This window comes from Alosa pseudoharengus, unplaced genomic scaffold, assembly GCF_046254945.1.
Source record: "Alosa pseudoharengus isolate Yale_2024_CS ecotype anadromous, Long Island Sound unplaced genomic scaffold, YU_APseudo_1.1 YU_APseudo_1.1_scf_22, whole genome shotgun sequence".
NCBI classification, from domain to species: Eukaryota; Metazoa; Chordata; class Actinopteri; order Clupeiformes; family Clupeidae; genus Alosa; species Alosa pseudoharengus.
This window is the reverse complement of record NW_027468680.1, coordinates 844,202-861,701: the sequence shown is the minus strand read 5'-3', so window position 1 is coordinate 861,701 and position 17,500 is coordinate 844,202. Positions and strand designations below refer to the sequence as shown.

Sequence of the window (17,500 nt, the reverse complement as noted above, 5' to 3'; positions counted from 1 at the left end):
GAGAAGCTTGTTTGATGAGGTGAGAGGGTTATTTGATGGGGTTTCAAAGCTGATTTGACGAGGTGAGAGGCTTGTTTGATGAGGTTGAGAAGCTTGTTTGATGAGGTGAGAGGGTTATTTGATGAGGTTGAGAAGCTTGTTTGATGAAGTGAGAGGGTTATTTGATGAGGTTGAGAAGCTTGTTTGATGAGGTGAGAGGGTTATTTGATGGGGTTTCAAAGCTGATTTGATGAGGTGAGAGGCTTGTTTGATGAGGTTGAGAAGCTTGTTTGATGAGGTGAGAGGGTTATTTGATGAGGTTGAGAAGCTTGTTTGATGAAGTGAGAGGGTTATTTGATGAGGTTGAGAAGCTTGTTTGATTAGGTGAGAGGGTTATTTGATGAGGTTGAGAAGCTTGTTTGATGAGGTGAGAGGGTTATTTGATGAGGTTGAGAAGCTTGTTTGATTAGGTTGAGAAGCTTGTTTGATGAGGTGAGAGGCTTGTTTGATGAGGTTGAGAAGCTTGTTTGATGAGGTGAGAGGGTTATTTGATGAGGTTGAGAAGCTTGTTTGATTAGGTGAGAGGCTTATTTGATGGGGTTTCAAAGCTGATTTGATGAGGTGAGATGCTTGTTTGATGAGGTTGAGAAGCTTGTTTGATGAAGTGAGAGGGTTATTTAATGAGGTTGAGAAGCTTGTTTGATGAAGTGAGAGACTTATTTGATGAGGTTGAGAAGCTTGTTTGATGAAGAGAGAGGCTTATTTGATGAGGTTGAGAAGCTTGTTTGATGAGGTGAGAGGGTTATTTGATGGGGTTTCAAAGCTGACTTGATGATGTGAGAGGCTTGTTTGATGAGGTTGAGAAGCTTGTTTGATTAGGTGACAAGCTTGTTTGATGAGGTTAAGAAGCTTGTGAGGTTGAGAAGCTTGTTTGATTAGGTGACAAGCTTGTTTGATGAGGTTGAAAAGCTTGTGAGGTTGTTGTTGGTCTTCCCTGTGGCCTCAGCTGAAGCTGAACGAAGCTTCAGTGCACTGACAACACTGAAATCTTGGTTATGATCTACTATCTCAGGCTATGTTTACATGTGGCCATCTATTTTTATAAATGGACATTTCACCCTCTCCATTTTCAAAAATAACATTGTGCACACTTGTCAGTTTTTAGAAAAGTTTTCTTTTACACTAACCCGTGTATATATGCCGTCAAGAGCATGCCAAACCTGTAGGTGGCAGTGTAACGAGAAGCTCAAGCCCACGTTAGCCAATCAGAACCCCGAAAATAGCAACAACAGCAACAAATCCCTTCCTCTTTATTTTTTAAACTGTATTCGCAATTGCCGATTTTTTCCAAAATCTCCACTCTGGCCGGAGTTTTTAGAAACAATCATTTTCAGAGGCGAATTCTCCGTTTGCGTTCAACGAAGGGCACAAATGAAGGGAAATGTCTCAGTTTTTCAAAATAACCATGAACGTGTAAATGGGGCCTCAGCAGAGCCTTAATATTGGAACTGCGTGCCATGCCATAATGGAGTTATCATTTCCGTGCCAAATAGTAGAATAAAGAAGAGGTTTTGTTTTTGCTTTGTTTTTGGTTCATTATTTTGCTAAGACATTTCTGACATTTCACACATAACAGCGTTTCCCTGCAGCCATCAAACACATAAATTAGGAAAACAACGACATCCAACACAAACATACGAACACACGTTCAGGTGATTGAATTTCATTGAACTACCGTTTTTCCATTTTGCATCAATGAATGAAATTAAGCTTAAATCAGCTAACAAAATGAATTAAGTAGGAAAGAGGTGGGAGAATGGAATAACTGATGAAGTTTAAACAGTTAGATAACTCATGCCAATCATATTTTAGTCTTTATCTGACTGACAGTTGTGTTGATCACTAAAATTGCTTTGGCATGCCCTGAAAGTAGCTACTTTTGACAGTTTGTAACAGCTTGCTACATTTGTATGGGCGGTAGCTTCTGTGTAGTGACGCTGAATTTATTGTAGAATAGCTGGTAGCTTAGCTCACTACACATATCAAGTAGTTTGCCCATCACTGAAGTCTACCTCCTTGCAACAGTGCTTTTTATAAGTATAAATAGGCAACTAACATACATAGTAAATGATGCTTGTTAATTAAGCAATAAGCCCCGAGAGGCCGTAGGTTACACTGATTTTACAACAGCTAAGGGGCGTTGTTAGGCACAACACGCTAGCGGAGCAACGTCAAGACGCAGCTATCTTGATACTTTTGTATCAAGTTATGGTAGCGCAGTAATATAGAACAGAATGTGGTCAAGGTGTATGTTTGTGCTGGATTTTACAACGGCATCTAACGTGATTCAGCCAATCACAATAAAGGACCGGAACTATCAGTTTTAGAATAAAGCGTATGGTTGTTCAGCATTTCACATTCCCAGGTATTAGCATGAGTGTGAATATATGTTCGAGGTGCTGGAGGGCAAAAGTGTTTTTAATAGAAAAAGGGTTATTTTATTTATTTATTTTTATTGTTTTGCTCCACATGTTCTGAAAGTACTTCCTTGTGTTTTGTTGTTAGTGTAAATACTAATGTACATAATAATTTATGTTAATAAAACATCGGGATGTTCAGCATTACACAGTCTGTATAGAGCTGACGATATGCGATTCGAAACCGAAATCGCGACACTCATATCCACAAACCAGGCAGAACCGCGACACACCCTTTCTTGTGTTTCACGCAGTGCTTTGCAGCTTACATGGCCGCATATGCAACACACATCTCCCGCTTTACTTAACGATAGCCTACGTTGTCCAAAAATACATAAATAAATCATAATTTCGTACCCCTCATTACTATGAGTGCAACTTTACCAAACAGTAGAAGTAAAGCCCCTCTCCTTGCCCCGCTCTCTCTCCCTCTCCCTCTCGCGCTCAATGGACACGCACGACTCAGCCAACACAATCCAAACATTCACAATCGTGAAAGCAAGGACGCATAAAAGACGACTAGCTAAATTACTATTAAATCCGCTTAGCATCATTAGCATGCTGCACATATTTGTTTAAAACTTTTCCATTCAAGTTGATTGATCATCCCAACACCAATGTTTCCCAAAAGTGTCTGTCCCAAGGAGAACAAGTATTACCTTGAAACTTAAACACACATGTAATGGGGAAACTGAACAGTCCAATCAGTAGATTGTGATAAGCTAGCCAACTATGATACTTTGTTTACAATATTTCCAGGCTTCAACCAGACAGCTGAATTAAAGAGGTAGAGTTGTAATAGAAATAGTAGGTCTAGGCTATAGGCTAATCCGCATAAAGTGTGCTGTCATAAATATCCAGACATCCCAACCTGCAAAAAGTCATTTCAGGGAGGTATCATGAAGCCCCCCCCCCCAAAAAAAACAAAACAAAACAACAACAAAATAAAACAAAACTTTAGCCTACTTAAGATTAATATAATGTCTAGTCAGTTGGCCTACACCAAATAAGGAAGGCCTAGGTAGAAATTGTGAAAATATGTCGATTTTGGTAGTTTGGTCTTGTAGCCTTGGCAACTAGCCATCTAGTAGGCTATAGGCCTGAATAATATGCACATGAATTGACACTTCAACACCTCACATCACCTCAACATGTCTTTTACAATAATTTAACCCGCCATGGGCAATGCTAAAGTCACTGTTACAAACAGTGCAGCGTGCAAGACTAGGCCTATCATTATTTTTTAGTCTTAAAAGACAAGGGTAGCCTTGGTCTTATGAGACAAGGGTAGCCTACACTTACATTTGGGTCTTACATTTTCCTTTTTTTTTGAGGCACTGACTCTGCTATGATGCTCCTGTTCCTACACTGACCTGATTAATTAATTAATTCGGGAGAAAAGAGATAAAAGCCCGCCTACACTGAAAACTGATTGGTTGATTTAGCGAAACAGGCCAATCAGGATGCTCTTTGTCTTGGATGCGCTCAGGCACACACACACGCACCACCCCACCCAGATAGCAAAGGGGCGTTGAGGGGCGTTGAATCCACGTTTGTTTGAAGCGGCGGAGGTTGATTCAACGTGGATTCAACGCCCCTGTGCTATCAGGGCTCTCTCTCTCTGTCCCGTCGTGTGCACGCTACACTCAGATGCACACGCGGTCTCGTATGCACAGTCTTGAGCGCTCGCTTGGGATGTCTGAATATCAGAAATTCAGGATTCTTTCTTTTTATATCAGGATATATTTACAGATATCAGGATATATATACAGATATATTATATTATATATTATATTATAATCCTCTGGTGTTCCAAGGTAGGCTATTGCACCCCCCACCCCCCCCCCCCAAATAAATAAATAAAAAATCGAGGTTTGTATCGAACCGTGGGTCAAAAATCGTGATAAAAACCGAATCGAGAGGTTGGTGTATCGTTATCGTTATCGTAGAGTTGTACTATCTCTTTAGGGACAGCATACAGGATGGTGTATTGGTCAGGATGCAATATAATGAGATGAAGTAGCTCTTTAGGGACAGCGATGGTTGTTGGAGGCGTTAGTGCATCCCTTAGTCAGACCCAATTATTCCCTCACGATCGAGAGCTCCTGTAACCACATGTCCATTTCAAAACATTGCGACGTGAAAAGCGGCTTAGGATCATTTGTGAATCTTTGAATCTTTGAAACATTGACTAATCTGTGGCGTGGCGCCACAAAATCAAAACCAGCTGCCACACATTAAAGTTCTATGTTGTACTATTTAAATTAAAGATGAAATAAAATCCTTTCATTAAGCTGCGCTTTTTACGCACGCAACCTTTCCTTGCCCCGCCCCGCTCTCTCTCGTAACGAACCCGCTGCCCCACCTTTGACAAAACATTAACCTGTTGAAGGATTGTTGTTGTTGTTGTTGTTGCCACATAGAAGCATTGCATGGAAGACGGCGGGCTAAATTGGTATTAAATCCGCTTAGCTTGTGACCATGCTGCGCAAATTTGTTCAAAACTGCTGCATTCAAGTTAACTCTGCTAAGGTCTTATCACAACATACTACATTGAAGAGACTAAACTAAGTTAAGTTGTCCAATCAAGCCGTATCTCAAAGCTAACATTAGAATACTGTTTGGATGTCGAGTTTAGCATGCTTAGTTACAGCTAACGTTAGAATACTGTTTGGATGTCGAGTTTAGCATGCTTAGTTACAGCTGCTTGTCAATTTCGACTAGGTAACTCATGGTGCGCATTTTATTGATTGAATGTTTGCAAAATCCTGATGTAAATGGAAAAGTGTTTTCCAAGACTCAAAAGTGTTTGTCCCTAGGACAGGGGTCGGGAACCTTTTTTGCCTGGAGAGCCACTTTTACCAAATGTATTTATTTTTAATCTCAGAAGAGCCACATAAAGTTTGGATATTTAACATACAGTTAGTTTCATTCAACAGAGGACTTTTTTAATAAATGTTCTACTAGTTTTAAAAATAATGTGCAAGTAACTTGAAATGTAAAGTGCTATGACAGAAGTATAGGCCTTCTTGTAGGCTTCTGGGCTTCCCATGTAGGCAAACACCACCTCCTATGTTCCCATGCAAACACCACCCCCTATGTTCCCATGCAAACACCACCCCCTATGTTCCATTGCAAACACCACCCCCTATGTTCTCAGTGTCCTTTGGTATGCAGTAACATCATAGTTAACAACACAACACTCAATTTTCGTTGACATTTCATTGGCAAAATTGAACATTAGGCTTACCAGAGATTAGATTTGGTGATGGCCTTGGAGTCTGGCTGGCTCATATTCAGTGAGGTGAAGTTTCATGCAAAAATTGAGGCTGTCATCATTTAAGGGCAACTTCACGCAAAACTGTCATATCCATAACGCCAACTAAATACCATGGCATTGTGTTGGCGTTATGGATGTGCCTTATCTAGCTGTGTGTGTGTGTGTGTGTGGTGTGTGTGTGTGTGTGTGTGTGGTGTGTGTGTGTGTGGTGTGTGTGTGTGTGTGTGTGTGTGTGTCTTTGTTTGTGTGTGTGGTGTGTGTGTGTGTGTGTGTGTGGTGTGTGTGTGTGTGGTGTGTGTGTGTGGTGTGTGTGTGTGTGTGTGTGTGTGTGGTGTGTGTGTGTGTGTGTGGTGTGTGTGTGTGTGTGTGTGTGTGTGTGTGTGGTGTGTGTGGTGTGTGTGTGGTGTGTGTGTGTGTGTGTGTGTGTGTTTGTTTGTGTGTGTGGTGTGTTTGTGTGTGTGTGTGTGTGTGTGTGTGGTGTGTGTTTGTTTGTGTGTGTGTGTGTGTGTGTGTGTGTGTGTGTGTGTTTGTGTGTGTGTGGTGTGTGTGTGTGTGTGTGGTGTGTGTGTGTGTGTGTGTGTTGATATAGTCTCTGCTGTCTCCAGGTGACCGCTGCATTGGTGAGGACGCGGCAGCCAGACTGGACTCACGGGAATGTGTTGCTCAGCAGCCATGGTTACACACGGAGTCCGCAGCCAATCAGAGAAGCCGGCAAAAGGAATGGAAGCAGGCATATGGTTAAACACACACACACACACACACACACACATTGAGGCAGACATGCTGACGTTCACACACTAATACATGGGAGCAGAAACACACACACACACACACACACACACACACATTAGCAGACATACCAGCTATTTTCAGACAAGCACTGAACTCAAACGCGTGGGCTGTACATGTGAAGCATTCAAGTTATTTGCCCCAGATACTACCCCCCCCCCCCCCCCCCCCCCCCCCCCCAGAATTAGGTCTGCGTCTGACATCACCCGCATCTGACATCACACGCCAGTGTTTTCCATACATTGACTAATCTGTGGCATGAAATCAAAACCGGCCGCCACACATTAATAATCTATGTTTAATTAAATTAAATTAAATTTAAATTAAATATAAGATCAAATCCTTGCATTGAGCTGCGCTTTTTACGCACGCAGCCTTTCCTTGCCACGCCCCGCTCTCTCTCGTAGCCTGCTGCCCCTCTGCATGTGCATTTAACAAAATATTCACGATTGTTGAAGGATTGTTGTTGCCACATAGAAGCATTGCATAGAAGACGTCTGGCTAAATTGCTATTAAACCCGCTTAGCATTGTGACAATGCTGCGCAAATTTGTTCAAAACTGCTGCATTGAAGTTAACTCTGCTAAGGTCTGATCACGACATAGTAGGCTACATTGAGGAGACTAAACAAAGTTATGCAATCAAGCAGTATCTCAGAGCTAACGTTAGAATACTGTTTGGATGTCGAATTTAGCATGCTTAGCCTACTTACAGCTGCTTGTCAATTTCGTTACTCAGGGCTCATTTTATTGACTCTGACACTGAATGTTTGCAAAATCCCGATGTAAATGGAAAAGTGTTTCCCAAAATTCAAAAGTGCTTGTCCCAAGGAGAAGTACGAACCTTTATTTTAACTATGTAGAAAACGTTTGTTTTGCATGAATGAATTGCATCATCCACACATCAGCAGCCTTTTAACCGTGTTACAATCATAATTGCAAGGGTTCCCTCACGAACGTCTTAAAGTGACAGGGACTCAATTAGACCTACACACTACCAAGATGATCTTAATACCCACCCCCCCACCCCTGTTGTCCAAGTCAGCTACCGCCACAAATTTAATCCAATTCTGTGGGAAACACTGCATGCATCTAACATCACCCGCATCTAACATCACACGCATCTGACATCACCCGCGTCTGACATCACCCGCATCTGACATCACACGCATCTGACATCACCCGCATCTGACATCACCCGCATCTGACATCACACGCCCCCTAGGGATATGGGTGCCACATGGTCTGAACAAAACAGGTTCACTACTACGGAGAGGGCGTGTCTAACGAGGGGGCGTGTTTAGTGAGGGGCGTGTCTAACAAGGGGGCGTGTCTAACGAGGGGTCTGTCTGTTGAGGGGGTTTCTAGTGAAGGGTGTGTCTAGTGAGGGGCGTGTCTAGTGGGGGGAGTGTCTAATGTGGGGGCATATCTACTGAGGGGACGTGTCTATTGAGAGTGAGGGGCGTGTCTAGATAGATAGATACTTTATTGATCCCCAGGGGAAATTCAAGTCTAGTGTCTAGTGAGAGGTGTGTCTAGTGGGGGGTGTGTCTAATAAGGGGGCGTGTCTAGTGAGGGTCTGCCTAATAAGGGGGCGTGTTGGTGAAACACGGGTAGATTCACTCCTAGTAAGGGGGCGAGCCTAATAAGGGGGCGTGTGTAATGAGGGGGCGTGTCTAATGAGGGGACATGTTAAAGCACGGGTAGATTCACTGACATTTCTTTAATGCGCCTGTGTGTGTGTGTGTGTGTGTGTGTGTGTGTGGCCTAAACTGCCACTCTTGTAGCGGCACCAGGCATGAAACTAAAGTGTGCGTGTAGAATAACTCCCACCGTGCAGAATAACCCACCCGTGCACACACACACACCAACACATTCAGTAGACATATGGTTCAACCACACACACACACACCTTCAGTAGACATATGGTTCAACATACACACACACACACACACACACACACACACATTCAGTAGACATATGGTTCAACACACACACACACACACACATTCAGTAGACATATGGTTCAACACACACACACACACACACACACACACAAACACATTCAGTAGACATATGGTTCAACACACACACACACACACACACACAAGCAGACATATGGTTAAAAGTGTGATAGAGTTCTGGAAGCTATGTGTGTGTGTGTGTGTGTGTGTTTGCTATCACTCTTTGATTGCATATAATGTTATTTAATACCCATGTAATAAAGTATATTGTAAATAAATCCAAATAAAATATAATTTCATAAATGTTTCCCTCTACTCACTCATTGGGTTAGAGCCACACACCCACATACAGACACACACACATTAACACACACACCCACACACACACACACACACCCACACACACACTAACACACACACACACTATCACAGACACACAGTAATACACACACACTAACACACACACATAGCTTTGAAACCCAATCATTCGGAAGTCAGGTGAGTCCCCTCCATTTATTTGTGCTTTTCGCTTCTCTTCCACACCAGAGGGGGAGCTCATGAGCTACACTGTGGGCGAGTGTTAGACATGGGACAGGGTCTGGTTGAAGAGTTTAAGCCTACAAGTATGTTTATTATTCTATAACCCAGGTGAATAATACAGAAACGTTACAACACACACACACACACTAACACACACTAACAAACACACTCACACACACACACACACTAACTTAAGCAGATAGCAATAGAACCCACAAATAGCCTCGGAACACACACACACACACTAACATAAGCAGATAGGAGTAGAACCCACAAATAGCCTCGGAACACACACACACACACACACACTAAAGGGCCCATCACATTACACATGGCTTACGCTATGAAATGCATTATAGTCGACGGCTTGCGCTATGAAATGCATTAGTCAATGGCTTGCGCTATGAAATGCATTATAGTCAATGGCTTGCGCTATGAAATGCATTATAGTCAATGGCTTGCGCTATGAAATGCATTAGTCGATGGCTTGCGCTATGAAATGCATTATAGTCAATGGCTTGCACGTGCAACAACTGGTCTGCCGCTGCACTGAGCAAAGCATTTTGCCGCTCTTGCGTGTGCCGCAGTGGTCTGTGAGTCGTTGGTATTTTGCACTGAGCAAACAACAAAATCTTTGGGACGTCACTTCAACCAAGAGCAACCTAGCGGCGAGCGCAGCGCATACCATGTACAATGTGATGGCACTGACATAAGCACATAGGAGTAGGAACTACACACACACACACACACATTAACACTAACACACACAAACTGACACTGACATAAGGAGCAAGGAGATGCAAACACACACACACACATTCAGAGATACAGATGACTCACCTTCAGGACTAAGAGAGCCGTGTCCAGTTCAGGACTAAGTTCTATCTCCTTACCGTCCTGTGAATTCTCATCATTACTTAATTCTAAATATCTGGGGCCGTATTCACAAAGCCTTTTATCTTACCACTAGGAGTACTCCTAAATCGCACTAAAAGATTTTAGCTAGGAGTTTTCTCTTAAAAGTTATTCACAAAGCCTTTCAGACCTACTCTTAGTAAGGAAAAATGACAACTCCCAAACTAAGAGTGAGTCTTTGTTGCTATGGATGACGTCATTACTCATGCACGAGCTTGACTGAAGTGACCACCTTGATTGGCTGATGATTGTAACGCAGGAATGATTCCAAACACCTCCCTTACGATGATGAGTGACAGGTGACAGGTCTGAGAATGCGTGCGCTACACAAGTATTGCGAAGGACGGAAGATGATGAATAACTGAATAAAAAGGCCTAGCCTAAATGAATAAAGAGTAAGGCAAAACAAATAGCCTAGTAGCCTAATGAAACAGGCCTACGGATTGATGCAGTAGCCTATCTTTGCAACATTATTAAATTAATCTTTCACCATGCCTACGCCTAAAGAGGAGAACATTTTAATTTGATTTACAATTAAACGTTACATTTAATTTACATGTTGACAATGAGTAGTTTTGGTTGTTGTTGGTGGCGTTATTGCATCCCTTTTATGCCTACAATGCAAAATTGTTCTCTCGCGATTGGAAGCTCCTGTTGCCGCATACGCATTTCAAAACATTGCGACGTGAAATGCCGCAAAAAGCTGTTTGTGAATAGGTCTTAGTGAGTTAGGAGTCCTCTTGACTTCTTTTAAGCTGTCCCAGACTTAGGTGCTACTTTTAGGTCTAAAATGCTTCACGAATTACTTTTAGTGAAAAAAAATAGGAGTCCTAAAGTTAGGAGTGACACACCCATTATTTTTAGGAGTTGCTCCTAAATTCGCCACTTAGGAGCTCATTTTAGCCTTAAAATTCTTTGTGAATACGGCCCCTGATGTTTTATTTATTGGTTTGTTTGTTTGTATTACTGTATTATGATTTCATTTTTTCTTTTTCTCTATTATTGTGTTAAATGTTCCAAATGTAAAGCACTTTGAGCAGCACTCTGTGTATGAAAGGTGCTATACAAATAAAGCTTATTACAGTGCATGAAAATGCACTGTACTGTTCTTCCTAGGCAACAACTTATTATTATTATTCCGCTTACCACTTTTTCTGTACGCAATTTAACTTAGAAACTTCATTCAAACTTTGTAAAGTAGGTCTTCAAACGGACCAAGCTGCTATGTCTTTTCAACTTTGAAACTTTTATACTTTTTAAACTATTAAAGAAAAACTTTTTAAAAATCCCCATAGATTTAACATTGCCGATTGTGACATCATAATACGGCCATTAAGCAATTAGAATCCTATGCCAGGTGTTCAGGCCACCTGCAGCCTCAGGCTTTAAGCATACAATCTGGGTCAATTAAGACTACACATCCTATTCAACTGTTTCCTCTGCCCAAAACTGTTTCAAAATAAAAGTCCTCACTACAATAATCGACTGTTAAACAATTTAACCCATTAAACTACTAAACTTTTTACATTCAACTTTTAAACAGTCTACTTTTAAACTATCATTAAACTATCTATCTATTAAACTAGCTGTCTATCAACAACTTTTAAACTATCTACATTTAACTTTTAAACGGTCTACTTGTAAACTATCATTAAACTATCTATCGATTAACTCATTGAGTGCCAAAAACGTAATATTAAGTTTTTAGCTTTTTTTTTTAATTACGAAACTAGACACTCTAACACACCTTATACGTGATTTTGGGAACTCTGTGATGAATGGAAATGAAATATATGACGATCGTGAAACCTGAAATCTGGACATTTTATCTGGACATTTTATCATAACTCGGTTGCCGCTTTGGGTCGAGTGACACATGCACGTCAGGTCAAAACCAGGCCATTTTCGTGGGTCTATCACTAGGTGGCAGTCTCGCCAGGTCTCGCTGATCACTTTCCGGAAAGTTTACACAAGTAAGTAACAGGCAACGCTTCATATTTCATGAAAGACGTTATAACTCCATTTCTAGAAAAAAAAAAAAATAGCTACTGTTTAGCTTGGGATTTCTCAGGAACAGAGGCGTGTAGTAATACACGGTTTGCACCCACCGAGAGCTTAAAGTCTCACCTTTTAATCGAGCTATTGTATGTACTCATAGCTATAACACAGAATATGCTGTGGCTGTACAAAAATCATCAACAATGGTCTAGATTGCTGGCACTCAGCTTGGCATTCAATGAGTTAAACTAGCTGTCTATCAACAACTTTTAAACTATACATTCAACTTTTAAACGGTCTACTTTTAAACTACCGTTAAACCATCTATCTATTAAATTAGCTGTCTATCAACAACTTTTAAACTATCTCCATTCAACGGTCTATTTTTAAACTATCAACTTTTATTAAGCTATGCAACCACCATGTCTATCCTAGCATCACCGTAGTAACCATCTCTGTATTATCTATTTTAACTATACATGATATTTTACATCGCAACTTTTGCATTTTCATGCACTGGTAATTCCTTGGAATTGCATTTCTAGTTATTATTATTGTTATATGCATGTGTAGGTGCTAACTGATTGCATGTGATATGTATGTGATATATGTGGTGGTTATAACTGGCTGTATGTGGTATATATGATATATAGTGCTAACTGGCTGCATTTGGTATGTATGTGATAGTGCTAACTGGCTGCATTTGGTATGTATGTGATATATGTGTGTGTAGGTGAACTGGACACACACTGATGCTTTTCACATAAGAAGTCCCTAACAGAAACATTCAGTTGAATTGAACTGACAATGAGTCTCTCATTGTTTTTATTCTATTAAGGTTGTGCCTTTTTCTTTAAATTATTAATTGGTTAAAATTGACTGGAGAGCACTTTGGCACAACTGAAAACTGCTGCTGTGCTGTGCTTCCTGCCTGCAAATGGTTGGACGTCTGAGGAGAGCTGACGGCTTGTGCACAGCAGGGGGCGGACTCTTAAATAGGCATACAGGAAGTGAATGGGCTCTTGAACGCCCCCCTCTGGCAGCCGAACTCATCTGCACTCACCCCGCGCGTTTCTATAACAACCACAAGCAACACAGTGGCAGACATGGTGAGAAGTAAGTATGCTAGCCTGTTGAAAATTGTCCTTTCAAAAATATGCTAATATTTATGACAAATAGTCAATCGTGTATGATGAAAAAGTGCGCACAAGATGTTTTATGGTGATTCAACGTCGTAGTGAACCATTTTGAGGAACCTATTTGTTAACATTATAGTGTGTGTGTGTGTTGACATTACGGGCGAACCTTAACTTTAACTTTATCCAAACTCAGTACGGGAAATTAACTAAAAGTAAACACGGGGTTACGGTGGTTTTTATGAGTTTTTTTGAGCTGGAAATGTTGAGATGTGGTAATGTCACACGCGCCTACTGTGATCTTGTGTCTCGCCAGTCACCGAGGACATGGTCCGCCGGCGCGCGGAACACAACAACTGTGAGATCTTCTCGCTCGAGGAGCTCTCGCTCCACCAGCAAGACATCGAGCGACTCGAGCATCTGGACCGGTGGTGTCGCGGTCTGCGGATCCTCTACCTGCAGAACAACCTCATCCCGCGGATAGGTGCGTGCGCGGCGCGCTCTCCCGACCTACTGCACGCGACATGTAGACCTGCCTCGCGTGTGTTCTTACTGCTGACTGTGTGATCGACTCTCCACAGAAAACGTCGGAAGACTGAAGAAGTTGGAGTATCTCAACCTGGCGCTCAATAACATCGAGGACATCGAAAACCTCCAGGGTAACTAACCGGCCCCCTCACTCACGGCGCGTGTGCTGCGTCCACTGATAGTATGGTGGTCAGTTTGCCGAATCCCACTAATGATAACCATACATTTCCCAGGAGAGGTAAAACATAACATATCTCTTTTAGGAGTTTGTTTCATCTTCAGGAATATTTGCTCTTATGTCCATGTCTAGTTTTGTTTAGTTTTAGTACATTCAATAATAGCACAAGTTTCAAGAGTAGAGGGATCCCTTTGTCATTCACCCATACCGAAACATCAAGGGAAAATATATTCACTACAGATAGAGAAGGCTGAACGGCAGATGTGCTCATCTCGTAGCCTAGGCTTACTGTCGAGATCTATGTGCTCATCTCATAGCCTATGTGCTCATCTCATAGCCTATGTGCTCATCTCATAGCCTATGTGCTCATCTCGTAGCCTCGGCTTATGTGCTCATCTCATAGCCTATGTGCTCATCTCATAGCCTATGTGCTCATCTCATAGCCTATGTTACGTGCCCTTGTGTAGCCTACTTGGCTGTTCTCACCCTCTACCTGCATTCTCTCTACCTGTCATTACCCCTTATTGTGTGCAGGTGTGCTGGCGTCTGCGAGTTGGCCTGCCTATAAAAGCCGCCTTTTCCAACATGGCCGCAGCTCGATCTCGGATCACACGCTGTTTACAGACCGATTCAGATACAGATTCTATTCTCGCCGTTTCGCTACTCTGCTCACAAATTGTCTTTTCTTTTCCTCGTTTTTCGAAACTGACCATTGTAACTGGTGACGGGCCGGTGAATTTTTTTGTTTGTTTTCCCACATTAGAATAGCTGGACGTTAGTGTAGAAGGTAAGCCGTGCGGAAGACTCACGCATTTTTATTTCGAGGAGGTAAGGTAGAATTTGCTTAAAACTATTAGAAGGTTAGGAAGCTTGCTAGAATCTGTTATTTATTTATTATTGTGCTTTTGAAGCATTGGCATCGTTGCTGAAGTCTCAGTTTGTCCAAAATAAATTAACATTTATATTTTTCTTATTCCTGACTCCTGGGCCGTTCTTATGTTGTGTTTCCATTTTCATATTTTATTGGATTCATAACAGCCTATGTGCTCATCTCATAGCCTATGTGCTCATCTCATAGCCTATGTGCTCATCTCATAGCCTATGTGCTCATCTCGTAGCCTCGGCTTATGTGCTCATCTCATAGCCTATGTGCTCATCTCATAGCCTATGTGCTCATCTCGTAGCCTAGGCTTACTGGGCTTACTGTCGAGACCTAGCAACCTTAACACGTCACTCACCACCCAGAAAGCATTGAGACACACATAACCGTGGCAGCCTATGAGTGAACGGGTTTCCTACATTTATGAATAAAAACTAAACCAATTGGAGTGTTTTTATAGCACCTTGTTATAGCTGACGCCATATTAATCTCATACAGCCAACAAGTCGTGTGTTATAGCACCTTGTTATAGCTGACGCCATATTAATCTCATACAGCCAACAAGTTGTGTGTTATAGCACCTTGCTATAGCTGACGCCATATTAATCTCATACAGCCAACAAGTCGTGTGTTATAGCACCTTGTTATAGCTGACGCCATATTAATCTCATACAGCCAACAAGTCGTGTGTTATAGCACCTTGCTATAGCTGACGCCATATTAATCTCATATACGGCCAACAAGTCGTGTTTTATAGCACTTTGTTATAGCTGACGCCATATTAATCTCATATACGGCCAACAAGTCGTGTTTTATAGCACCTTGTTATAGCTGACGCCATATTAATCTCATACAGCCAACAAGTCGTGTGTTATAGCACCTTGTTATAGCTGACGCCATATTAATCTCATATACGGCCAACAAGTCGTGTTTTATAGCACCTTGCTATAGCTGACGCCATATTAAAGGCCGTGTTGCAGGGTTCATTTTCCAACGAATTTGCACAATTTGCTTGTTGGTAATAAACATTTAAACTGTTATCCATTGTATTTGATGTTGTTGGGTATCACACAACGGAATATAATACGAAAAAGCAGGTACTATTTCACAGCGTTTGAAGTGATTCTCCTTTCCCCCACAATGCATTGCATTACGTCACCTTGGGGAGGCTACAGACCAAAGCCCACCTTGAGACCCTTGAGAGTAACGAGAGAGGAGTAAAGAGAGACGAGTAAGGGATTGTTCAGCAGTAGATAGCGCAGATTATAGATAAATAGATAGTCTATAGATAGCCTAGATATGTATATAGACAGGTAGATAGATAGCTAGATAGATCATGTCATATGCTGGTCACAGGGGAGCTCCTCGACCAGCGGCCAAAACGCACTCGCTTCCCTAGTTACTTTAGCTCTCCACCACAGTTTCCATCGGGACGGCACAGCCCACACAAGCACCTGCAAAACTGTGACTTGCCCATATTATCTCCCTCTTTGGTAAGCCGTACCCTGACGATGTCAATGGCAATCAATCACGAGCAGTAGTTATCGAAAATATTCATGCTGAAGACACGACCAGCCTAATCGGCGGCGGCTAGAAGCTAAGTTTGCAACAACTGGGGTGGCTCACAGGTGGAACTAAAAAGTTAGCCCATAGCTAGCTATCATGATGCTTTATATTCTGATCTTCTGACTAAGTTTGCCCGGTAGCCTACTTATCTGAACTAACGACATGATCACTAAAACTAGATATAAAGAAAATGTTGACTTTCACTCGGTGCTGTTCACTGACAGTAACAATAACGTTATAAGCATAATGCATTGAACTGAATAGGTGCATTATGTAGCCTCATAACGAGGCCTCTCAAATTCAGAAAATTACATTAAACTAAAATCGGAAGACATTGTTATCTTTATTAGACCATAGGATCGTTGTCATATAAATGCTGTAACGAAATTCGAAATGTAAATATACAAACTTTATGTTGAAAGTGTAACCGTTTCCCATAGGAATGAATGTAAAACATACCCTCCAAAACGAGACCTCCCGAATTAAGAAAAAATTACTAAATTGATATCAGGCACCGTTATTACCATTGGTAGGTCATAGGGTAGCTGTGATATAAATGCTGTGACGAAATTCGAAGTGTAAATATACAAACTTTATGTTGAAAGTGTAAGCGCGATGTCCATTGAAATGCATTGAAATGAATGAAGCGCAGATCATGTAGTCCCCAAAGTGACGTCATCACCGAATTGCGTAAAAAAACCCCGCTAATGCTAAAAACAACAAAAACTGGCATTTAACACCATTTGGAGACATTTTTAAAAATGATATACATATATTGAGTGCTTTATGTACCCATTAATCAACAGTGGTGGTTAACCTGCAACACAGGCTTTAATCTTATACGGCCAACAAGTCGTGTTTTATAGCACCTTGTTATAGCTGATGCCATATTAATCTCATACGGCCAACGAGTCGTGTTTTATAGCACCTTGTTATAGCTGACGCCATATTAATCTCATACAGCCAACCAGTCCTACTCGTCAGGGTTCTTTTTAATAATATGGGAAATGAGGGATATTTTTGCATGTGTTCATGTTCGTACATTTTGTGTGTGTGCGTGTGTGTATGTATGTGTGTGTGTGTGTGCGTGGTGTGTATGTGTGTGGTGTGTGTGTGAATGGGTGTGTGTGTGTGTGTATGTATGTTTGTGTGTGTGTGTGTGTGAGTGTGTGTGTGTGTATATGTGTGTGTGTGTGTGGTGTGTGTGTGTGTGTGTGTGTGTAGGTTGTGAGAGTCTACAGAAGCTGGATCTGACGGTGAATTTTGTGTCCC

General features: G+C 41.7%; 2 protein-coding genes across 2 annotated transcripts in view; both read left to right on the top strand.

Moving 5' to 3' along the window:
* LOC143139226 (uncharacterized) overlaps nt 1-6,644 on the top strand; it is a 31,662-nt gene extending 25,018 nt beyond the window's left edge. The window contains exon 8 of the mRNA XM_076299831.1: nt 6,342-6,644. Coding sequence (XP_076155946.1) covers nt 6,342-6,478 — 137 coding nt within the window. The 3' untranslated portion in view covers nt 6,479-6,644. The remainder of the gene's footprint in view (nt 1-6,341) is intronic.
* Nucleotides 6,645-12,999: 6,355 nt separating this feature from the next.
* dnaaf11 (dynein axonemal assembly factor 11) overlaps nt 13,000-17,500 on the top strand; it is a 38,932-nt gene continuing 34,431 nt past the window's right edge. The window contains exons 1-4 of the mRNA XM_076300067.1: nt 13,000-13,056; nt 13,393-13,560; nt 13,658-13,735; nt 17,453-17,500. The exon at nt 17,453-17,500 is cut by the window's right edge and continues 125 nt beyond it. Coding sequence (XP_076156182.1) covers nt 13,047-13,056; nt 13,393-13,560; nt 13,658-13,735; nt 17,453-17,500 — 304 coding nt within the window. The 5' untranslated portion in view covers nt 13,000-13,046. The remainder of the gene's footprint in view (nt 13,057-13,392; nt 13,561-13,657; nt 13,736-17,452) is intronic.